Source organism: Trachinotus anak, unplaced genomic scaffold, assembly GCF_046630095.1.
Source record: "Trachinotus anak isolate AG129_WGS33_773 ecotype Australia unplaced genomic scaffold, CSIRO_AGI_Tana_v1 ptg000012l, whole genome shotgun sequence".
NCBI classification, from domain to species: Eukaryota; Metazoa; Chordata; class Actinopteri; order Carangiformes; family Carangidae; genus Trachinotus; species Trachinotus anak.
Window position 1 is genome coordinate 20,435,353 of NW_027273863.1, and position 24,548 is coordinate 20,459,900.

Below are 24,548 nucleotides of genomic sequence, written 5' to 3' on the forward strand. Positions count from 1 at the left end.
TCGTAGCTGTCAGGTTTATTCATGGAGAGTCTTGGCTGATACACAATTAACACTCATGACCCTGCCCTCTACACACGCCCGAGTCTGGACAAAGACAACACTGACCACAGACCAGCTTTGGGTCTCTGTTGCACGTCATCCTCTTCACTTCCTCATGTTTTTCTGTCTCTCTTCACTGACAGCTATCAACTATAAGAACATCATCAAAACTATGATTTAAAAAAGTCTAAATCCTTTCATCTAAGTTCTGTTTTTGCACTTCTGTCTGATCTACAACAATTCAAGCATGGGAAAGCAAAAGCTCCAGGACATTTAAATAAACTGAATGTGCTGCCTGAAACGTGGGATCATACACTGCATGGTTTTTAATCATCTGTTCTGTACAAAAATGAAAACATCTCTTCCTGTGCAGCACAACACTTTAATGAAGGGTGAGTCCTGACCTTCTGGGTGTTATCTTTTGTTTCTTCAGCTTTACAGCGTTTCACTGATGAATCAGATTTTTCACTGAGTGACAAACAGAAAGCAAAACCCACAGCTGAGTCATGAGTGAAGCAACGCACTGACGATTATCATACAGCATTAATGTGCATGATATTAAGCATATCCCCCATTCTGATACTTCAGAGCACCCAACAGAAACTAGTTTCTACAAATCTGTTACAGAATATAGTCACAGATATTTTAAATAAGAACCAAGACATAGAGAAAGAATTAAAAAATGCTCAAGAATCGTACCTAAACGTACTTGTATAACTTTATAACTGCATACAGGGTGCTGCACCACACTCTCAAAAACACAAATAGCACAATCTGTTGCAAAACATAATCATTAATATATTTAAGAACTTTTTTTTTTAAATGACACCAACTTAATTGCATTTTACCTGCTGACAGACTGCTGCATCCTCATTTCAATCTCAAAGATATTTACAAATATGTGGAAATTAGCTGCAATTCTCCATCACACCACATGATGGAGTCGCAGGGCAAAGCAATGAATGGCCTGTGTGTGATTCACATTGCAGTAAAATGACAGATTTTATCATGTAAACAATAATTATCAAATGAGGACAGAGCCGCAGCAGCAGCAGCAGCAGAGCAAACCAGATACACTGATGAGCTCGCACTTCTCTCCAGCTCTTCTGTCACTGCTGGATGAAGCTCTCCTCTCATCTTCAGAGTAACGTGACCCAGTCAGAGCCTCTTTACACAAAAGCTGCTGCTGCTGCTGCTACGACCTCTCTGGATCATCATGACACACACACACACACACACACACACACACACACACACACACACACACACACACACACACACACACACACACACACACACACACACACACACTTCTTCACTCTCACCTTTATTAAGATCAACACTTTTAGCTGTTGAAGAAGACGGAGCACAGAGGTGATTAGTGTTTACAGAGGCTCAGTATAAACTCTAAATAAAGACACGTGGGTGTGAAACAGAAACACCCTGAGACACACAATATTTCTGCTTCAGATCAAGTTCAGCTCTGTTGAAAGGCATGAGTCCTCCTCACAGAGAGCGGTGATCAGAGCTGAACTGGCTTGTGATCCTTTTCTTCGCGCCGTGTCGATCACCACCCGAGCTTTGTCTGCCCTGTTCAGTGCTCCAGCAGACTCCATTTCACCATCAGTTATCACCCCGCGCTCCAGGAGTTTATCCAGGAGCTTACGGAGCACAGGTTCAGACACTCTGCTGATAAACTGTGTCCGAACAGACATCAGCTTCTCCTCCGCTGGGACACTCCCTGTTGGGACACCCCTGTCTGCCGGGAGGCTCTGAGCCCCTGCTGGACCAGGACATGGAACATGAACAAGAAAAAAGACTTGTGTTCAACAACCACATGCAAAGTGTATGAGTAAGTGAGTGTGTGCTGTGTGTATATTATATGTAGCCTATATATATATTTTTTTTAATTTGCTCATACACACACATACACACACACACAGCTGTTGTCATCACTTTACCAGTCAGATCAACTTCACGCTCCCAGACATGAGCATTGGTCTGGTCTCGGATTGTTACGGTCACTTCTTCGGTGTTTGTAGGCAGACGGATCTCGAACATGGGGTGGTAATTTGGTCCAAAGTCCAGATCAAGATCTTCTCTCTGGAAACCAGTGGCACCCGTGTCAGTATCCAAAGTAAACTTAAGATAACCAACAGTTTTATGAATCGTGTCAGCATGTCACAAAACCTTTTTATCTGAACTCCTCACCTCAGGCTGTATCTTATAGGCCTTCAGACAGTGAACAGTGTAACTCTGATCTTTGATGAGTTTGCACTTGGGAGGCGCCTGGATGTACTTCGAATTTCGCTGTCTTGCGCTCACCTTAAAAGACACGAGAACACTTTAAATTAGAGAGTTTATCCTCAGGATAGCCCCACTGATAAATCAGCAGACCAGCTTTATATCATCAGATCTTCTCTTTCATATGTGCTCCCACCTTCCTGGGACAGGGACATGTTGGGCTGGACGAAAGGAAAGGTAACAACAAGAAAAAGATAAACTCAGCACCACCACATCCTTTCCTCGCCCAAATGCACACACTGATGCATTGCCATTCTGACAGTTCTGGTTTTCTCGTCTATCTTTATTAAATCACCTGAGTTTTGTCCAGTTTCTCAAAGAAAATAACAAAAAAAAGCGTGAGTGTCTGCTCTTTGAATATGCATCAGAACATCTGAGAGATATCGATAAGTTCGGACTGACAGTGAACCTGCAACATTTCATAAATCTTTACCTCTTCCAGAGGGATGTTGCTCGGCAGGAGAAACACGTTGAGGTTTTGCTTCTGTGTTTTGGGGTTTGGTGGTCGGAGGAACAGCAAAACCTGGCCGCTTACTGTTTTCATGCTGTTCCATAGCCTGTCTAAAATCTCCAAAGCCCAGGCTAGGCCAAAGGAAGAGAGATGAGGGACTTTGACAATGACATGAGTGTCTGTGATCTCCAGCGGTTCGAGGATGCTCGTTCCGTCATCAGTGATGTGGATGACAGACAGCAGGCCTTCAGAGAGCAGAGCTGTGAAAACACAGACGCATCAGTTTTACTGATGTCAGCCTCATTACAGTGGCAGTGAAGATAAACCTCTGACTGCTTGTGTGGTAGTTAACTGAAATATGTCACAGATGTTTGTGGCTGTAATGAACTCTACTGAGTTTCTTCGTCGCTCTAACAAAGCACAATGATTTTCTTACCATCCTTTGTCTCGCAGTGTGGGAGGTGGAGCTGACAGACAGCGTCCTCAGAACACTGGATACTGAACAGCGGCCCTGCAGCTGCCTTGCCTGCTGATTGGAGGAGACTCTCATCCCACTGGACGGTCCTGTAGAGCAGCTCCGCCTCCTGAGCCATAACAAACACCAGCCCAGTAGAAGTACACTGGAACCCACCTGGACCAGGACACCTGAACCTGTAGGACACAGAGGGCAGAGTCCACTTCATGCGCCCACGGATTTATGGCACCCAGCAAGCATGACATTCAGTTTATGGTCAGGTGTCCAACACAGCTACTGCTGAAGCCAGTTCATATGAGCATCTGAAGGACTTTTAAGAACAAATCATTGCAGATTCCAATGAGACTAAATTTCACATTTTGATGCAAATTGTGCCCAGTGGGTCTCAGAAACAAGTCTGAATGCCAGCCACATCGACTAGAAGCATCCGACCAGTCTTTTGAAGTATCTGCGAGTGAATGATGATCACAAGAAATCATTAAGAAAGGGTGAGACCATGAGCCAACATTGCAGCTGTTGCTGTTCCTTGGCTGTGACTCTATAGAAGTATACAGACTGGGGGCTGGAGATGGAAGGGTAGCGGCTCAGAGCAGCTTATTATAAAAATGCAAGAAATGAACGTGAACAAGTCCAGTTTAATTTGTGTGAACTTGCACAACACTGCCCATGTGACATGCGAGTCCATATGCACACGCATAAAACAAACGAAACAGGGACCCACTCATAAAATAAGTGCTCCATAGCACTACTAGAGGTCAGAGGCTTCACCGGGAACCTTTAAATTGAACATCACTGAGATTCACATCCAAAACTGCTCAGTGACGATCGGAGAAAACCGGCTGAAGACCATGAAAAGCAGGGTGAAAACTGGAAACACAGCAGCAGCATTTTTCACTGATTAGAGCTTCCAAATGTGCAGCATGGGTTTTGGACAGTTCATGAGCTTTGGACACTTGGCTCCAGGATGCAAAGAAAACACACAGCTGAGGGAATTAGGAGGATACACAGAGACCCACCATATGATAAACCTGCAGCGAGCACATCAGGAAATTGCTGCACCTCAAAAGAGGAACGCTGTGGAGGAAGGAGGTAATTTGCCTGAAAACAGCATTAATTTAATTTATTGTACGATTACCTGTATGAGACTTGTGCAGATTCAGTTTGAAGTTCAGGCGTGAAGTGTGTGGGGGGCTGGGATTCAGAAAGGAACAACATCAGATGTTTTACTACAAACAACTTGTCTTCAGTGAAGCAAACAAATATTCTTACACAGTTTATACTGAACTGAAGCACATTGAACACAAGTATAAAGAGATCAGCAAGTAAAGTGGATATTTTACAGACTGTTTAGAGCCAAATTTCCTGTTTGTGCTTTGGAAAGCGTTTCCTTGCTGAGCTGGGGTGGAGAGATTTTCATACAAAGGACATTGTAACTTACATGGTGCTCAAAATGACAAATTAAAAGATAACAACTGGGATAAATCTGTACAGTGTCTTAAGGTAATTAAATGTTCATTATTTTTCAATTGTCAAATTGTTCAGATACTCCTCTCTCTCACAATGTAAACATCTACACATTTTTTTTTTCTGATCCAAAGAAGCACTTAATGTGTTTCTCTTTCTCCACCTGCACAAAGGGGTGAAGAGAAAGATATTTGTGAATTCTTTGAAGTGTGTTGAGCCCTTAAATCTGTCTCGAATTGGGATATGACGGTTTTTCTCTCACCTTCATCAGCTTTGTGTCGTCCTCAGACACATCCAGCTTTGTGTCTGCTGCGTTTGGCTCCTGTTTGACACCAGCATCACCTGATGGGAGGAGAGAACAAACTGCAGACGTCAGGAATCAGCGCTTACTGTTACTGTCTTCATCAGATTTGAGTCAGAGAATGTGAGCAGAGTCCAACTGTCTGTGCATCAACTGGAGTGGACGTGCGAGTATGGATATGTAGCTGTTTTATAGCTGCCTTTAATCAGTGAAACTCACATGGAACTGCAGCCACATGTTGTTTTTGTAAGTAGGCTCTGATATACAGAAGCTGCACTGTAGAAAATATAAAATCTGGAGAGAATGCTTATGAGCTTTTCCTCCATGTCAGCAGTGCATTTGTTTTAGGTATTTTAGTGTCTTACATTGACACAAGGATGTAGTCAGGCTTATTTATAGCTATGGATCACAGATCTTCAGCGATACTTCAGCTGAAAGTCTGTTTTAATGAAAACAACATATAGATTCCTCACAAACACACAGGCCATAAACAGGCGCAAACGTCTTCATCAAAATGATCTGATTTCTTACCTTTATTTGATGATGGTGAATTCTCTGAGCACAAATCTTCTTCAGTAGCACGCTGCACGCTCACTGAGAATAAGAAAAAAATCATGTATTGTGCTTTGTTTGGAAAACTTTTTATAGAAAACATGAAAAAATATCATACTTATTTTAGACAGAAATATACGCTCAGAAAAATACTGAGTGTTATATTTTCTCATCTGTAGTGAGTCAAATAATCAGCGTATCTTTATCTTGTCCAGAGCTTGAACCAAGATGTAATTTATAAATATTTTAGTGATGACATGAGCACGCGCTCATTTTACTAACAACGGATTAACGAATCCCAGACACTGTTTCAGTACTCACATGTTTTGTCTCTGGAAGCTTTAATTACCCTGTTGTTGACCCTGTGGGAACAAACACAACCACAACAGTTACAAAGTGAGTGGAAAACCATCAGATTTTGTTTGAGTCAGCTTGAGTGAACCTAAAGCTGATCACCATCTGAATATTAACTGATCCTGTATCAATGAGCCTGATTAGCAGGTTAGCCAGTGAACTTTGAAATCAACCCAAGCTTTACAGTCTCACCTTCACGCATGGCACCATGGTATCACCATGGCAACCAGCCAGGTTAGGTTTAAAGGATCAGATAAAAATGTATAAACGACCTGTCTCTCAACCAATCAGATCTCTAGAAAACAAAAAGCAATACTACAAGGAGTCATCATACCCTCTTGCATCTCTCTCTGTTTCTAAACAGTACAGTGCAGTATTCTTTTTCAGAATTATTTTCACATACGCAGCTTTGTTGCTTTTATATTTACAATTTATGATAAAGAAAATGTATAATAACAGTTTTAAACGACTGAAAACGAACACTGAATTAAAAAAGAAAGAATATTTGAAATAAGTTGGATACTGATAACATTTAGATTCATATTTACATTAAATAAATACATATATACTGAATAGTGATGATGGGTTTCCAGAGAGCTCACTGGCTGTTCATAAAGCCCTGAACTGATCCTGCAGGTTAGCTATGCAGCATTGATTATTATATTGAACTGGCCCTGTTACCATGGTGATCTACCAAAACACAAAGTGAACGAGCATCTCTTAGAATGAAAAGCCGAAGTTAAACTCGAACTTGACTGACTGACAATCATCTGGCTTTATTAGACAGGCTGTCGGTATTCCTAATATATTCTTGATTATTGATATCTGATTGGCTGTCCGTTCCCTCTCTCTCTCACCATTCTCCTCTGACAGCTTCACTGAGGAAAGCAGCATCTCAGTAGGTTGGAGATTTACAGGAAACATGGACTGACTCCAACCCTCTACTGACCTCAGAGTCTCCAGCCTACAGTGTGGACTCTCCACAAGCTCACACAGCTCCTTCAGGTCTGAATCCTGGAGCTTGTTTCCTCTCAGCTCCAGCTCTCTCAGGTGGGAGGGGTTGGACTTCAGAGCTGAGACCAGAGAAGCACAGCTGATCTCTGACAAACTGCAGCCACTCAGTCTGAAAAAAAAACATATGCTTGATGTGTTTAAGATCAAAACACACACATAGGCCCTGACAGTTAACTGAAATGAACTGAAAAAAATATTTCTTTCTTCAGCAAATGAATTTAATGAGTTTCTTTGTACAAATATTAATTCTGTGGATCTTCTGTGTATTGTTGTGATTAAAATCAACCAACACTGGACATTTTCTACAGTTTCTTTAGAAAACATTAGTCCCCTGAGTGTCAGGAACTATGATTGGGAATGTGTGAGTTCCGAAGGTTTAATTTTAATGAACAGACATTATTCATGAAATTCACTGAAACTGAAGGACTAAGTCTTAGTCTTATAAAAGATAACGGTCGTTCAGGGCCCTGACCTCAGAACCTCCAGTCTACACTCTGGACTCTCCAGGAAACCACACAGCTCCTTCACTCCTGAATCCTGGAGCTTGTTTCCACTCAGCTCCAGCTCTCTCAGGTGGGAGGGGTTGGACTTCAGAGCTGAGACCAGAGAAGCACAGCTGATTTCTGACAAACAGCAGCCACTCAGTCTGAATAAATAAGAATGTAGATAAAAATAATTTATAATCCAATCAGATATGTCTTAATCAATGAGTTATTCCCTGACATGAGTAGAGTGACAAAGAACATGAGTTCTGAAGGTTTGATTTAAATGAGCAGATATTATTCATGACAACACACTCAACTCACATAAAACAGAAATTAATAACATATTTATATTTATTATATAATATATTTAATATATTAATTAATAATATATACAAATAACCAAAGCAATCATTCTTTGTCTTAGATAAGAGAAGAAAACCTGATATATGTTACAATAAAAAGTTCACATGTAACAAGAAATCATCTTGTGATCCACAACGTCCGTCAGTAGTTCACCACTCCTGCATTGGACCACACCCTTCTTTGAATTCGCCCTTCATTTTGATCTCAACTACACAAGATTCATGACTGTATCTTGCATGGTTGTGACACTTTTGTGTTGACAAAATTTGTCCACAGGAAAACAGACAGAGAGAGAGAGAGAGAGAGACAGACAGACAGAAAAAGTACTCAAAACTGCTTCTATGGTTATACCCAATAAAGTGGGTTTCTCCAGGACCACATTTTGCCATGATGACACACACACACACACACACACACACACAGACAGGGTGAAAAATATACAGTCATGCTTATGCAGCTGGTAATAATGTAGTAATAACTACTGAGTACTCAGAACGTCAACATGTTGACGGCGTAGCAGCTGGTTGATCCCATAGCAAGATGGTCACTGACACTAGGGTACAGTGATGTGCGAGTTACGCCAGGGGCGTAAAGTGTGGGGGCCCTTGCTCTTACCTACTTCTTGCACTCCTGCTTGCAGTGCCTTTGCTTGTTAAACCTTCATTTTGATTTCAATTACACACCTGTAAAGCTTTGTGACTGTATGTTACACAGTTTCAACACTGTTGCATTAACAGAATCTGACAGACAGACATATAAACACCTGCCAAATAAAAATGATAAATTGGTTCAGTTGGTTCAGTTGTGGATTAAAGGTCTAAGATCTACAGCAGAGACCTGACCTCAGAGTCTCCAGCCTACAGTCTGGACTCTCCAGAAAACCACACAGCTCCTTCACTCCTGAATCCTGCAGCTTGTTTTCACTCAGCTCCAGTTCTCTCAGGTGGGAGGGGTTGGACTCCAGAGCTGAGACCAGAGAAGCGCAGCTGATCTCTGACAAACTGCAGTCATCCAATCTGAATAAAACATGTAGATAAAAATCATTTATAATCCAGTCAGATATCTCTTCATCAATGAGTTACTATCTAAAATTAGTAGAGTGACTTTGTCATTCTGTTATTGTGGATCATCATGATGTCAGCCTACTATACACATCAATAATAATAATAATAATAATAATATTAATTGCAGTAATTGGACTGAAACCAACAGTGTGGTATTTTTAGCTTTTCCTCCTTAACACATTTAACAAGTAAATTCAACTCTATGACTTAATTTCAACTCTGCTTGTGTTAAAGATCAACACACAGACACACACACACAAAAACACACAATTTTAGTGCACACACAATAGTTCTGACAGTTAACTGAGAAGAAAAATTCAGCAGGTAAATTTCAGTTTCTTCAAACAATAATTTTGACTAACTAACTGAAGTGTGTGAGTTCTGAAGATGTGATTTAAATCAAAAGACGTGATTCATGAAATGAACTGAAACTGAAATAATAATTCTTGGTCTTAGATGAGATAAGGCAAGTTTAAAGATATGAGATCTTCAGCAGTCACAGTCAGTCAGGGCCCTGACCTCAGAGTCTCCAGTCTACACTCTGGACTCTCCAGAAAATCACACAGCAGCTTCACTCCTGAATCCTGCAGGTTGTTTCTACTCAGCTCCAGCTCTCTCAGGTGGGAGGGGTTGGATTTCAGAGCTGAGACCAGAGAAGCACAGCTGATCTCTGACAAAGTGCAGCACCTCAATCTGAATGAATAAGAAAATATGTGGATAAAAATCATTTATAATCCAATTAAATATCTCTCAATCAATGAGTTATTCTCTAATATTAGCAGAGTGACTTTCTGTTATTGTGGATCATCATAATGTCACCACAACATTCATACACCTCAACACAGATTCACAACGTGTTGCTGACCTCAGTCAAGTCTGTAACTAGACGAACAATTGATAGCGTATATCAATATTGAAAATAGGCCGTGTACTCTATGTGTGTGTCTGTTCAGAGGGACCAATATGTATAAAAAGACATTACTACTGAAAACATATTGAAACGAATGGAAAAAATTAAACAATTTCTACTTCAGACAGCAAACTTAATCAATCTAAAACATATTTAATTTAAAATAAATGTGTAACTCTTTGGAAAAAATGATATAAACAATAATTTACTTAAAAAACAGTTGACATTTTCTGCCATTGATCTAAGAAACAGACTTTTGCAAATGCAGACTACATTCAGTCGAATATGAAAAAGGAAATTGTAGACAAAGGGAACTTATGACTTTATTAATGTAAGTTATGTATGTACCGTATGTAAACTATGTTAAATGGTAAATAAAACATAAAAGATCTACAATAGTAATTGTCAGTCAGGGCCCTGACCTCAGAGTCTCCAGTCTACAGTCTGGACTCTCCAGAAAATCACACAGCAGCTTTACTCCTGAATCCTGCAGGGTCCAGTTTCCTCTCAGCTCCAGTTCTCTCAGGTGGGAGGGGTTGGACTTCAGAGCTGAGACCAGAGAGGCACAGCTGGTCTCTGACAAACTGCAGCCACTCATTCTGAATAAAGAATAAAATGTTCATATAGATAAAACCATTCAAAATCCAATCAGATATATCTTCATCAATTGATGTTTCTCTAAGAGTAGGATGAGTTGTCACCTCAGCCACTGGCAATCAGCCACTTATGTGACTTTAGTCAGGTGCAATATTTGTTTGTTGAAGAGAGATGCAGCTTTGGTCATTTTCAGATGAAAACATTACCATGTAAGACTAGTACCAAATGAAATGAAGTTTGATTTTCATGAAGTTTCTCATTTTAAGAGAAAAGCTATTTACATTTTCTACCGCTACTACTCTTTTTGCAGTGCCTACGAGAGTCCATTCTCTTCCCCAGCTTATATTTGTAAAAACCTCATACAGAAGGTATGAACCAATGAAAAAGTGAAGCTTAAAAGATTTGAAATATATATATACAAAAAACTGCAATAGCTCCAGCCAGTGAACTGACCTCAGACTCTCCAATCTACAGTTTGGACTCCCCAGTCCAGCACACAGCCGTTCCACTGCTGAATCCTGCAGGTTGTTTCTCCTCAGGTCTAGCTCTCTCAGATGGGAGGGGTTAGACTTCAGAGCTGAGGCCACAACTTCACAGTGAGTCTCTGAAAGTCCACAATCAGTAAGTCTGTGAGTAGAGAATATATAAAATCGGTTACAATAAAATCAGACAATTTGGTATAAAAAATACTCTCAATGCATATGATAACAAAACATGTAATTTGATCAGCAATGACCACAACCAACTGAAAAATCCACCAAAATCTAACATCTCAAGAAGAAAAACTAGAATGATTGCCTCACAGTTGTATGCCCCCCCCCTACTCTGACTAGTTTCAGATTATATCCCCATTTATCCAAAGTCATATGAAATATTAACCATTGGTGTGAAATTTTGTCATAATTGCTGTGTGAAGTCTTGAGCAGTGGCTAAAAAGTGTTTCGTGAGGTCACACTGACCTTGACCCAAAATCTAATCAGTTCATCCTTGAGTCAGAGTGAACGTTTGTGCCAAATTTGAAGTGTTTGACTAAACTACTAATCTGATCTACTAATCAGTAATCATAACACTCATGTCAGGACTTACTGAGCCTTTCTGCAGTTCCTCACAGCTGGGATCAGTCTTCGCCGTCCATTCAATGAGGCGTTGTACTTCTTCGGGTCCAACTCATCCAGAACCTCCTCTGACATCTGCAGAATGTAGGCCAGAGCTGAGCAGTGGATCTCAGAGAGTTCCTTCTTTGATCTGTTCTCTGACTTCAGGAACTCTTGGATCTCCTGATGTACTGAGTGGTCGTTCATCTCCATCAGACAGTGGAAGATGTTGATGCTTCTGTCGGGAGAGATATCATCTCTGTTCATCGTCTTCAGGTTGTTGATGGCTCTCTTGATGGTTTCTGGACTGTTCTTTGTCTGACCCAGCAGGTCTGCTAAGATTCTCTGGTTGGACTCCAGAGAGAGGCCATGAAGGAAGCGAACAAACAGGTCCAGGTGGCCATTGTTACTTTCAAGGGATTTCTCCATGGCTCTCCTCAGGAAGACATCCAGAGATGGGTGACGGCTATCTTTGTTTCCAAAAATCTTATAAATCTTCTTGAGAGAAGACTGTGGGTTGGAGTCACTGTCTTTGTAGTCTTCTCCAAGGAAAGCCTTCAGTACCTCTGTGTTTCTGTTGGTGTAACAGTGGAACATGTAGACTGCAGCCAGAAACTCCTGAATGCTGAGATGGACAAAGCAGTACACTGTTTTCTGGAAAATCACGCTCTCTCTCTTGAAGATCTCAGTACAGAGTCCTGAGTACACCGAGGCCTCTGTGACATCCAGGCCACACTGCTCCAGGTCCTCTTGGTAGAACATGATGTTTCCTTTCTCCAGATGTTCAAACGCCAGCCTCCCCAGCTTCAGAAGAACTTCCCTGTCAGACTCTATCAGCTCCTGTGGACTGGTCTCATGTCCCTGATCATACTTGTGTTTCTTCCTCTTTGTCTGAACCAGCAGAAAGCGTGAGTACAGGTCAGTCAGGGTCTTGGGCAGCTCTCCTCTCTGGTCTGTAGTCAACATGTGCTCCATTACAGTAGCAATGATCCAGCAGAAGACTGGGATTTGAGACATGATGTGGAGGCTCCTGGACGTCCTGATGTGTGAGATAGTTCTGCTGGACAGCTCTTCATCGCTGAATCTCCTCCTGAAATACTCCTCTCTCTGGGCGTCAGTGAAGCCTCGTACTTCTGTTACCCTGTCAACACATGTGGAAGGGATCTGATTGGCTGCTGCAGGCCGGGAAGTTATCCAGATGAGAGCCGAGGGAAGCAGCTTGCCCTGGAGGAGGTTCGTCAGCAGCAACTCAACTGATGACTTCTGTGTGACGTCAGACACAACCTCCCTGTTGGTGAAATCCAGTGAAAGTCTGCTTTCATCCAGGCCGTCAAAGATGAACAGAACCTTACAGACGGCGAGCTGCTCTGCTGTGACCTCCTGTAATGCTGGACAGAAGACATGGAGCAAACTGAGAAGACTGTATTGCTCGTCTCTGATTAAGTTCAGCTCCCTGAATGAAAGCAGAATCAGCAGGTTGATATCTTGGTTCTCCAAGCCCTCTGCCCAGTCCAGAGTGAACTTCTGCACTGAGAAAGTTTTCCCAACGCCAGCAACACCATTCGTCAGAACCACTCTGATGTGTCTCTGTTGGTCGGGTAAGGCTTTAAAGATGTCGTGGCACTTGATTGGACTGTCGTTGAGGGCCTCCATCTTGGAAGCTGTCTCAAGCTGCCTCACCTCATGTTGGGTGTTAACCTCTTCACTCTGTCCCTCTGTGATGTAGAGCTCAGTGTAGATCCTGCTGAGGAGGGTTCCACTTCCTGTTTCATCAGTTCCTTCAGTCACATGTTCACAGCTCCACCGCAGACTCACCTTATGTCCATCTAGAACCTCCTGCAGAGCACCATCTCCTGAGAGACAGGAACAGCAGGACAACTGCTCCTCCACAGAAGCGCCACTCCTCGTCCTCTCTCTGTGGAGATGAACACTTTTCTTTTTAAACAGAAAACTGTTGTCATTTCATATCTCCTGCTTCGCTACTTCTGCTACCATTTTCCAGTTGGAGCTGCAGGCTGCCAACATGAAAGATTAGCACTTCACTTTTTCTGACTTTATAGCCAACAAAAAGTCTCTGTTAAGCCTTTGAGTTGTAACTGAAAGCAAAAAACTATTTAGATTTGAAAAGGGATGAGACAACCCTACTCATATCCAATCTGTTCTGCATACAGTAAAAACAGTGTCTTACTTTGTGTCTGAGGGTCCTGGTTCATTATTGAAGCCTGAGTGATCTTCTGTGGAGCATTCACTCTTCATAGACCAACGGCCGGATACTGCAGACTCTGCCCTGTCTTCCTCTTTCTCCAAATCACTCATCTTCAGTCAGTCTAAGGGGTAAACTTGTGACATTGGAGACAGATACACAATAACCACAATTAGGGGAGGTGTAATAGAAAGTGTTATTAACTCCATTTACACAACTTTAATTATTATTATATGATATTATATCAATAAACAGCTTCTATTTGTAATTCCAAATATCCAACAGCCAACTATGGATTTTCAGACAACAGACCCCCACCAACTGAAAGACACAAAATATCACTTGACCTAAGGAGATGTAAGAATCCTTATCAGATTCACCTGTAGCACCAAATGCTGCAATATGTCAGTAATATTTGTACTATGGCAGCTGCACATGATTGCTTGTGATTTGGCTGCTCATTATTTCTAATGGCATCACCATAGTGAGCACTGTGTTAAATGAGGCTTCAGGTCATAAATGAAACAACTGCATGCAAAGTTTCTACATCACTAATAAATGGGTAAGAGACTGTTGGGTAAGTTATGAGGTGTAAATACAACAAATCAGAATCATAGGTTATCAAATGAATATTTTAAAGTAATATTAGAAATTACATGCAAGAAATGTGGTGTTTAAAGTAAGTATTTTACGCTCAAGGTAAGTTTCTAAACTGTACTATAGGTGTTTTAAGTCTGATTTAAGTCTGATTATGTTAATTTTATAGTTGTTTGCGCTTCAGAAAAACTGTCTTGATCCCTGCAGGCGAGTTGCTTTTACAATGCAACTGAGCTGGTAAACGGGAACAAAAATGGATATTTGGAAAGTACATCAGCGACAATGTAACCGGAAATTAATCCGCGCTCACAGCTCGGTTAGTTCAACATGAAATGTGTCGAAAGGTTGAAAGCAACGTGGGAATAACTCACTGGGTTCTTCTGTCTGGAGAAACCTCTCACAGCTTGGCCAACTCAGTCAAAACGCCCCTGCAGTTGCTGTTTCGCAGCCCACTGGAGGCCCGTGTTTTCTGCGCCGCTGCTGGAGTTGAACCTGTGAGTTGAACATGTGACCGCCGACAGTTTGAGCAATCACTGTTTAGCAGACGTTTCGCGGATTAATCTCAGTATCTCTGAACCTTTCTGGAAGCAGGCTGCACCATACTTATTACTGCAATAACAAATCCTGTTGGGCAACAGCTGACGCAAATATGGTTCCTACATTTTTCAATGACAAATTAGATAAGAATGTTAAAAAAAAAAAAAAAAAAAAAAAGCCCCCCCCCCCCCCCCCCCCTTTTTTTTTTTTTTGCCTTTTTTAAAATTAATTTTATGTTTTGGCAAAATGTGACAACGAAAATATCCAGCAGCTCATTATAGAAACAATAAAAAAAATAGGCCTACTGCACTTTCTTTGGACGTCCCCCGCTTTGACGACCTTTGACCTGGTCTTAAGTAAGGGTGGCAACTCCACACTGCCAGACAGGAAATTATTTTCATCAGCTTAACCCTAAAGGAAATGAAACACTACACCACAGGTCTGTAATAGTAAGTGACACCCATCACCACCCCAGAGGTGCTCTCAAAACCTGCTCAGTCTGCCCTGTGTGGTGTAGGATTGTTGTTGTTCACTGACACAAGTGCAGAAAAGGTAAGATCATTGTCTTTATTCTCTATTACAGAACTAAACTACTGTGTATGACAACAAATACCCTACTGTTTACCCGACTGCATTTTCATTTGCTTGTATTAATTAGTGTTATAACTTCATCAAAACCGCATTTTATTTATTTAGTTTGTTTATTTTAATGTCTCTTCACCCATATCACAAGAAATATATTGAACCATTGAAACACCTGCCAGTAAAGACACACACTAAAATGCTAGATACAAATATGTGTACTTCACATTTTTTGTGTGTAATTAAGGGAGAAGCAGGTGCAGCAGGGATATCTGTAACAATGGATCTTCTGAACTCCTTGTAATTAATCAGAGGGAATAAGTGTTGTACTTGATTAATCTAGCTAAAAGAACATCAAAACAAAAAAAAAAATAGAAGTAATTTTTTAAATTGTATTAAACAAATGATCTTTAAAAGCATTATTTTTCTATTTAGGCCTATAAATGTGATAAACCAATGACAGGGACTGTTATGTGAGTGATCTCTCCCCCGTCAAACAAAAAAGAAAAATTGAGCTTCCCCTCTCTCAGTTCAGTCCTGAATCTTCCATCATTATCATTAAAATAAAAAGTGTCTCAATATTGTTAAGGGCTCGGACCTGGGTCACATAGTACAGTAATACACAGTACTTATAGTACTACATTTGTCTGCCTTTTTTCATTGCGGACAGTCCAACATGTCACACGAGAAAAAACACGGGTGTAAATAATAAACTTCATGATGGCTGAATTACATTCCAGCACCTCCTTTGGTGGCTTAGAACAGAGCCATTTTTATAGTTATAAGTAACATTTGTGTTTGTCTAAGTCAAAATGTCAGTTGTGAAAAAGGCCTGCTATTTCATCTGAAAGTGGAACTACAGCTTGCTACAGTGTTTCCAAATCTAGAAAATTCAGTAATTTTGTTTCCTAATGTTTCTTGTGCTCTTATGTAATAAATCTGGTGAGTTTAAAAATTCACACCTGATGTAAACTAGTACAGTTACCAAAAAGTGAAGTCAAACTGACAGTAAAAGACAGGAAATTAGGAGACGTTCTGTTGTTTCTCTACATTCTTTTATCATTGGTGACTGAATGAATGTACAACATGGTCTCAGTGTACTTACACTCAGGATTACACCTTGTTGACAATATCAACCAAAGTAATTTCCATCTTTATAATGTATCAAAAACAGTTACTGAAATGGACCAGTGGAAACATAGAGCTGCAACCACTGGTTGACTGAGCAACTATTTTGATAATAATCAATTAAGTAATATAAGCAAAAACTTAACTTAACTTAATAACCTGATTTTCTCTGTTTTATATCATTATGAACTGAATTTTCTTGAGTGTTGTGCTGTTGATCTGACAAAACAAGAACTTTCAGTCCCATCTGTAATAATGTAAACAAGGAACTGCCCACTTCTGCTTCTCATTGTCTCTGGCTCCCAGTTTCCTCCATAATGTCGGATACAGCCGAACCCATCACACCCAAAGAGATGCAGGACGCTCCTGGCTCTGATATGCCCTACCCACCACCACCACCAGACTTCCACCAAGAGCAACAATCTCCACCCTACCCTGCAGACCCAGCAATGTACTCCCCACCCAAAACTGAGATGACTTGCATCGATCAGCCTGGCACTGGGCATGAGTCGTTTCCCGACATTAGCCCAGAGGCCCCGTCGGATATGACTCCCCCTATAGCCTCGTCTGCTTTTGATGACAAGACAGTGAGAAGAGGGTTTGTTAGAAAGGTTTGTGTTCTCATTCTTTTGGCTACTGACTTCAGGAATATCTGCATTTATTCAAAAATCATATGACTGATGACAAATAATCTTACTGTAACATTACGTTTTACTGCAGTATTTGGTGTGTTCATGTCTTGAAATGTTATCCTACACTGGAATTTCCCAGCCTCGCTCGGGGACTCTGTTCGGAAGTTGCAGAAAAAATCCCAGAATTGTAAGATTGTTAACAGGATAATAAAGCAGAAAAAATATATTTCTGCAAGACAATATCATTTTTTTCTAGACTTTGCCCCAGTCTTTGCCTTTTCAGTAAATAAATGGATACTTTTCCCTCCTTAAGCTCCTAAAAACTATTAAAGTAAATCAACATGAGAAAGAAAAGTTACTTATAGACATATGCAACATGTAAAAAGGGAATGAAAAACATAAAATCACCTTAATTCAAAAAAACATTCATGAAGCAATGTTTCACTTTAAGGTGATGATAACAGAATAATGCATCATTTCTGGTGCAAGACCTAAATGAGACGGTCTCTCTGATTACTAAAATATCGTGATTATTCCACTGTGCAGAACATATCAAAGCTTGTCAAGCATGGGGGCGATACCGATCTGATCTGCCCTGCCCATCAGTTACTTTCATTCAGGCACAAAGAGCAACCAACGCAGTAATCTCTAGCATGATGTTATTTTACATTAAAAAAATGATTCCAATCACAGCAGATTATACTGATTTTCATTTTCAGTGCTTGGTATTGGCAGATACCCCAAGCTGAGGCACTGGAATCGGTATCAGGTGAAAAAAAGTGAGATCAGTTCATCCCTAGTCAAGAGGAGTTTGGGGAGAGTTGATTCATGTCTTGTTCCAGCTGGAAAGTACATTAATAATCATACATTCTTTCTGATTAAGTTGTTTGATCAGCTTAGTAAATGCTTGGGCATGAAAGTATTTCCCTATCCATAAACCGTCACGAATCACGTGTCATTTTAAAGGGGCTTACTGTGCAGTTCATTCAGTAATAAATCTTACCCTTGTTTCCTCTCCCTGTGCAGGTGTTCAGCATCCTGACTCTGCAGCTGCTGTTCACCTTCAGCGTGGTGTGTGTGTTCACCTTCTCCAACGTGGTCAAACGCGCGGTGCAGATCAACCTGTGGCCCTACATCACCTCCGTCATCATCTTTTTTGTGGTCACCTTCAGCCTCAGCTGCTGCAAGTCCTTCAGTCGCCGTCACCCCTGGAACATTGTGGGACTGGTGGGTTACAAACGCAGGAGCAAAAAACACTCAAGTGTCTAATGGGCATCTTAAATTCTAGAGTTAACTCTTATTACGAAATGAAAGACCATCTGAGTATCAAATGCTTGGTTTTGCTCAACATGCAGACCTCTCTTAGACAACCGGATGTTTTTTGAGAAAAGCTGAAAATCCCAGTTTGCTTCTTGGTTGTGGTTTTGTTGGTATGTTGAAGTTTGACAGGCTCTTCCTGTTTTGTAAATACACTATACAGAGTATGGTATGAACACTGCCAACAGTCTGCACTTGAATGTGGTTTTCAATAAGACAATAAGTATTTAAAACAGAACATAAATGACTGATGGTTATAATGAGCCAGAGAGGGGAAAAAAGATTTTCAAATGATGTCATATTTAATAAGCTTTATTTCGTGCCTACAGGTTGTGGTCACCCTGAGCTTGTCATACATGGTGGGAACCATAGCCTCCTTCCACAGGACCACTGCTGTGGTCATCACGATGGGGGTGACGCTGGCTATTTCTCTGGCAATCATCGCTTTCTCAGCACAGGTTAGTCAACCAGGCTCAGCCAAAGAGCTCAGTCTCAGAATGTCTCCTGTTTGCACCTCACATGATCTGTTCCTGCACTCAACTGTGTCTTTTAAAGAAAATTCATACCTGATATTAAAACGATACATGTTGCAACATGTCAGAAATTTAATGCTAACTACTTTGATAATCACTTCATTTTCTTTAAAAAAAAATTTGGTTCCAACTTCTGAAATTTAAAGATCAGCTGGTTTTCTTTTTTAATGCCATGGTGAACAGTTTTGGATTGTTGACCAACATTTTGTGACTTTTTGTGGACTAAACAATTAATAGATTGATGGAAAAAATACTTTACAGCTTAATTAAATATTAAAAGCATTAGCAGTTACAGCTCCATCTAAATGTGTACTCTATTACAGCTGCTATTAGTTCAAGTATGAACTGTGTAAACAACAGTTATACTTTGGACAGAAGAGCAGAACAATTACAAGTTCTACTGAACCTTTTCAATTTAGGAAATTATACAAATCCTATCTAAGATACTGAGGCTAGAGCCCAATCTGGACTCAAAAACACATTCTATTTTATTATTATATGATTTAAGAGTCAAAGGTTTTCTGCTGTAGAATGCAGCATTCACCTGAGACTGTGCTATTAGTGTATTGTACTATTGTACTATAGTTAGAGTGAAAATTAAAATAAGAAAATAAAATATATTTTTCATATTTCTAAAGAACTTTGTTGCACAGATTTGAAAAAAATAAAAGCAGCTGTATTATTCAATGAATAGAGAATGTAATAACGAAATGAATTACTACCGGTAATGTTTTTCTGTGTTATTTGCAGACTCGTTATGATTTCACTGTTTGTCATGGTATTGGGCTGGTTCTGGCTGTGGACCTGCTCATGTTTGGGATCTTCTCCACCTTCTACTACTCCCACATGCTTGATATTGTCTACGGATGTCTGGGAGCTCTGCTCTATGCACTGGTATGGGAAAAAAGAAAAAATTACATTTACCATGATCATAATACTCCTATCTAATGGGATGACACATTAACTAGACTTACACAGAACTTCCATTATTATTAAACAGGAATACAAGGAATAAATCAATGTATTTTTATATAAGACCCTTTAAACAGCACATTAAATGCAATTTAATACCATTTTCATGGTCAATAATTAATTATGTTAAAGTTTTTGCTACAGTTTACACTTGGCTGTAAAGAGCAGTTTAAAGCTGCTATAGCCAGAGCAAAAGTTACTGTAAATGGCAGGCACAAAGAACTACTTTCTCAGGGCTTTTTTTGGGGAAGGAACTGATGGCGGACTTGGTCTGACCCTGCAGCGATGAATCCTTCTTCTGTGAGAAAGTGTGAGGTTCACTGTGGCGTCAAAGTGGACAGTTTCACTTCATTTTCAGTGTCATCACTGTCAGGTGTGGAGCTGCACAACAGCAATTTTTGCACATCTGCTGTAAAGAAGATGATTACAGAAGATGAATATAGTCTAATTTACATTATTTTGACAGTGAGCAGTCATCACATATAAAATGTGATGTTCTGTTTGCAGAAAGAAGTGTACATGTAAAGGACCGCTGTGAACTTTTAAGGGACTCTGCAGAGCATAAAAGTCACAGTCAGAATTTGGACTCTAAGTTAGATTGATAGGTTTTCATCTGAGTAAGTGAGAAACCATCTATGTTCCAGGAACTACTGTGTAAGGGATACAAGCTTCGATCAGCAGCAATAACATTTAAACCGACACAAGAAACAGACTTTGAGAGAAGACACTTTAATTAATCTCTACTCACTGTCAAAATAATGTCAATAAAACAACATACAGGTCACACTGTAATCAGCTTTTTGACAGCAGCCATGTTGCCTTGTCACAGCAGGCAAAGTGTCACGAACAACATTAACAACGTCTATTCAGCTGTATTCAGCTGTCCCACAACAGTGTCACAGTGAGCTAGGAATGGTTGAAAATGACGCAAGTATATTTACTCAAGTACTGCACAAAAGTACGATTACAAGGTACTTGTGCGTATTACATTTTTTACTTCCCTACATTCATTTAACAGCTGTAATTACTAGTTAAATTTACCATAAAAAACAACTATTCAGTTTATAAAATATGATATTTTGTTTTAAATGAGCAGCACCTTGAGCAGGTGCAATATTAATATTGTTTGTACACATTAATGCATTAGTAATAATAGTCCAGTAAAATATAATATAATAATATAACTATTAAAGGGGCCTTACCTTTACTTTTGTTAGTCTAGATACATTTTACTGCTACAGCCTTTCTACTATGTAAGATTTTGAAAGCAGGACTTTAAGTCGTAGTGGAGTATTGGTTAATTATCCTATACTCATGTATAGGATATCTGAATAATTCCACCTCTGTGGGCCAGCATGCACATTACCAGGATCCTGAAGCTGAAGCAGCTAAATGAAATTCATCTGTCGTTAACTCTATTTCTTGTACCTGTACTTTTCACACTGTGACATCTTAAAAAAATGTCCTCTGTGAAAAAGGCCTGTTATCAAAAAATGTTGGAGTTAACTAGTTCTCACCCTGTCCTAAATCACCGTGTCCTCCTCTCCCTCCCTGTCTGTCCGTCTCAGTTTCTGATGATTGACTGTCAGCTAATGATGGGGATGATGAGCCATCGTCTGGATCCTGAGGAATACATCAACGCTGCTCTCATCATCTACCTTGACATAATCCTCATCTTCCTCTACCTACTGGGGAGGAGGTGAAACTCTTCACACACACAGACACACAGACACACACAGGCCAAACTGTACTCATACTGAAAAATGTCCTTTATTATTATTATTACCATGTATATAATGTAACTGCTTCAATCAATGAATGATTATCAGTGTTTACATAGATTCTTGTCTTTGTCTCTGCTTTACATAAATAAAAAATAACATAAGACATTTTTGTACTGGATCTGCTGTATTGGCCTGCACATTGACCCATTTATCCCAACAATTACTGAAACCAACAAACATTTAATTTCTAGTTTTTTGACACATTCATAAAAACAGCACTAGCAGTTATTCAGTATAAATGTTCAAGTCAAACTTGCCTTAAGGAGTTCCAGATCAGTAGCAGAAAACCAAAATGCACTAAATGTCACCATATGCATCATACAATGCAATTTAAATTGATATGAGGATGTTTGCAATATAAAGTAACATAGAAAAAAGCTGTGCTAATTATTATTTATATTTTGTTCATATCACATAGATCCATATTCACCTTTTAGAAAAAGTAGAAGCAGTTTTGTTGAATTTTATTGCTTTTTATTAATTGAATTATCCACTCACATGTCCATTTACAAGTTGAGTGAGTTGGATAAACTTTATATCTGTCAAACACCAACTGTGCACATACCTGCAGGGCTGCAACTAACTGTAATTTTCATGATTGATTAATCTGTCAGTTATTTTCTTAATTAAACCATTCATCATTTTAAGGTGAGGTCAAGGTTAAGGTGAGGCCTAAGGTGAGGTATTAAAATCAAAATGAAAAACAAAATTGGCAAATACTCACATTTGGATAATTTGAATAATTTTTGTCATTTTTTTCTTGATAAGTGACATTTTTCTGTGGTGAACTGATCATTAAATCACAGAGAAAGTAAACATTTCTGTTATCCTTCCAGTAACAGCAGTGTGTTCAGGTATAACATCCTACCCCCAAAAAGAAGAGCTACACAGTTTCTCACTGACTAAGTGATACATCTTCCCTGCTTCGTGAAGAGGAAATCCTCTGATCAGCTGCAGGTTGTGTGCGGCCTCACCACAGTGATGAGTAGTTGAACTGGATCCGCAGCAGGTACCTCATGCGAGTTTGAGCAGGGTTGTAAACGATAAACTCGTTGTAGAGGAGGGAGTAACCGCTGTTCTTACCCAACCCCGTCTTCACCCCGGGCCCCATTGGCACTGTGACACCATCCCTGAGGAGGAGAGAGAGAGGTGGATACATTCACACTCACACTCATTAAGTACAGATAACATTTCCTTTACATTACTTCTAATTGCAAAACATCTCATACATTTTTTGATGAATTTCCAATTTTTTTTTAAAAGTTACCAGTTTGAGCTCGTGTCAACACATTATGAAAATTTACTTGCAGAGGATTAAGAGGTGATTGAGATGAAATAAAAACCAGCTGATATGGTATCAATTAATCTGACGCTTGTTTTCCCGATTAACTGATTAAAAGATTTCAGTTTTATCTGACAAACATGTATGAGATGCATGTGATGAGACAGACTAACAGTGTGACTGAGTTCTTGGGGTCTGGTCCGGTCTGTCCCAGGCCCTTGGTGCTGTGTTTTCCAGCAGGAAGACTGCTGGCCTCGTAGTCGGCATCTACCAGCTCGTGGCAGTCTCCCAGAGCAACCTGCAACCACACACAGACACACAAAAAAACTGAAACAGTGCTGCATCGCATCTGGGTCAAGCAAATGATGTGACGTTTAAATGATGTTAGTCATTCGAGACACATGTGGAGACGCATTTTAAAGCCAGGTGTGAACAGTGTGAACATACTTAGAGCTGACCACTCATGACCAGATCACTGATATTACCAGGTCTGAACTGGGCCTAAGTGCCACTGTTTTTCTGGGGATAAGAAAGAAGTTTCTCTCCCAGAAACACTCCCACCCAGTTAATTACATGAAAAGAGTAGGTTTCTTCTTTACTAGAATAGAAAAGGATTTAAAAATGACAACAGTAAATATGGGCGAAACTGCCAATGTGCATCATAAATTTTTTTTTTTTTTTTATCCGCACACAGAGCTTGTACCAGTTCTCCAACATGTCACATATGTGCCAAAGTGTTGCTTTTTTCAGTCAGATACATCTTCGGGAGCAAAATCCAGTGAACCTCTCGTCCTGCTCCTGGTCTGAATATGTGATGGGATGAAACATGCACATCACTCCCCACATTTTCTTTACCAGCCTTGTCACAGCCACTGGCAGCTGAGACAAAACATTTCATCAGGCCACAATAGTCAACTCACCTCACACAGTAGCAACAGTCCCACATGATTGTTCTGATTGGCAAAGCAGTAGTTGGCACTCTTTGATGACATGTCAGCGAAGTAGATTCCTTTACCAAACTGGATGAAAGAAAAACAGGGAAATTATTGTCGCTGGAAAAAATATTGTTGAATGGACAGAGTCCTTACAGTTTATAGATACGTAATTGTGTGTTATTCACAAAGTATAATCTTCATAAGCTGTTAAATATAGAAGTTTCTGTTGTGTGACTTATTAGTTATTAAGCCTTACATTAAATGTAACTGTTCTAATGGAGCAAACATTATTTTGACTTGTTTTTTAAAGCAGAGGACTTGGCTTTGAAACAAATATGTAGAAAAAAAATAAAGTGAAAAACAGTATATGCATCATGCATCCAACCTACCATGTAACCAGTGACTGGAGCTTCAGGTGGGGCAACTCTGAGCCCCTGACTGAGGATCCCAACCCAATTAGACAGACGGGAACCATGCCACAGCAGAGTCCTGGGAGGACACACAAACAGACACAAACAGGAAGCTACTTGAAGGAGAGAGGGAGAGGATTTTAAATTAAAAAAACACAGTTTTCAATGG

At 40.0% G+C, this 24,548-nt stretch overlaps 3 protein-coding genes across 7 annotated transcripts in view; 1 reads left to right on the forward strand and 2 right to left on the reverse strand.

Annotated features, from left to right (window-relative positions):
- On the reverse strand, positions 1–14,776 carry LOC139628826 (NLR family CARD domain-containing protein 3-like). 4 transcript variants are annotated; one of them, XM_071490909.1, is made up of 18 exons: positions 14,639–14,776; positions 13,656–13,806; positions 11,460–13,382; positions 10,827–11,000; positions 10,199–10,375; positions 9,386–9,559; positions 8,645–8,818; positions 7,427–7,600; positions 6,890–7,063; positions 5,908–5,948; positions 5,566–5,628; positions 4,996–5,075; positions 4,405–4,460; positions 3,231–3,445; positions 2,777–3,054; positions 2,251–2,364; positions 2,001–2,142; positions 1–1,819 (listed from the first exon to the last, which is right to left on the reverse strand). In XM_071490909.1, exons 2-18 carry the CDS (start codon positions 13,781–13,783, stop codon positions 1,506–1,508), a joined length of 4,401 nt encoding a protein of 1,466 aa, XP_071347010.1. In that variant the 5' UTR covers positions 13,784–13,806; positions 14,639–14,776; the 3' UTR covers positions 1–1,505. The 4 variants fall into 4 exon arrangements, with proteins under 4 accessions (XP_071347010.1, XP_071347009.1, XP_071347013.1 ...); XM_071490908.1 differs by having other exon boundaries at positions 1–1,822; XM_071490912.1 differs by lacking the exon at positions 8,645–8,818 and having other exon boundaries at positions 1–1,822.
- On the forward strand, positions 14,086–21,855 carry LOC139628845 (protein lifeguard 1). 2 transcript variants are annotated; one of them, XM_071490950.1, is made up of 6 exons: positions 14,086–14,232; positions 16,821–17,125; positions 18,173–18,373; positions 18,793–18,921; positions 19,747–19,890; positions 21,537–21,855. In XM_071490950.1, exons 1-6 carry the CDS (start codon positions 14,229–14,231, stop codon positions 21,669–21,671), a joined length of 918 nt encoding a protein of 305 aa, XP_071347051.1. In that variant the 5' UTR covers positions 14,086–14,228; the 3' UTR covers positions 21,672–21,855. The 2 variants fall into 2 exon arrangements, with proteins under 2 accessions (XP_071347051.1, XP_071347052.1); XM_071490951.1 differs by lacking the exon at positions 14,086–14,232 and adding an exon at positions 14,408–14,761.
- Positions 21,715–24,548, reverse strand: part of parp2 (poly (ADP-ribose) polymerase 2) — an 8,231-nt gene continuing 5,397 nt past the window's right edge. Inside the window, exons 14-17 of the mRNA XM_071490920.1 lie at positions 24,359–24,458; positions 23,955–24,053; positions 23,208–23,332; positions 21,715–22,882 (exon numbers count right to left, since the gene is read on the reverse strand). Coding sequence (XP_071347021.1) covers positions 22,723–22,882; positions 23,208–23,332; positions 23,955–24,053; positions 24,359–24,458 — 484 coding nt within the window. The 3' untranslated portion in view covers positions 21,715–22,722. The remainder of the gene's footprint in view (positions 22,883–23,207; positions 23,333–23,954; positions 24,054–24,358; positions 24,459–24,548) is intronic.

Bases quoted from the DNA above. Each gene is read 5' to 3' on its own strand.
- LOC139628826 (XM_071490908.1), bottom strand. From the start codon at position 13,783: ATGAGTGATTTGGAGAAAGAGGAAGACAGGGCAGAGTCTGCAGTATCC. The intron at 9,560-10,198 runs GTCAGGGCCCTG...TTATTCATTCAG, and splicing joins TGTAGACTGGAGACTCTGAG to ATTGAGGTGCTGCACTTTGT. The intron at 7,601-8,644 runs GTCAGGTCTCTG...TTATTTATTCAG, and splicing joins TGTAGGCTGGAGACTCTGAG to ACTGAGTGGCTGCTGTTTGT.
- LOC139628845 (XM_071490950.1), top strand. The intron at 17,126-18,172 runs GTTTGTGTTCTC...CTCCCTGTGCAG, and splicing joins GAAGAGGGTTTGTTAGAAAG to GTGTTCAGCATCCTGACTCT. The intron at 19,891-21,536 runs GTATGGGAAAAA...TGTCCGTCTCAG, and splicing joins GAGCTCTGCTCTATGCACTG to TTTCTGATGATTGACTGTCA.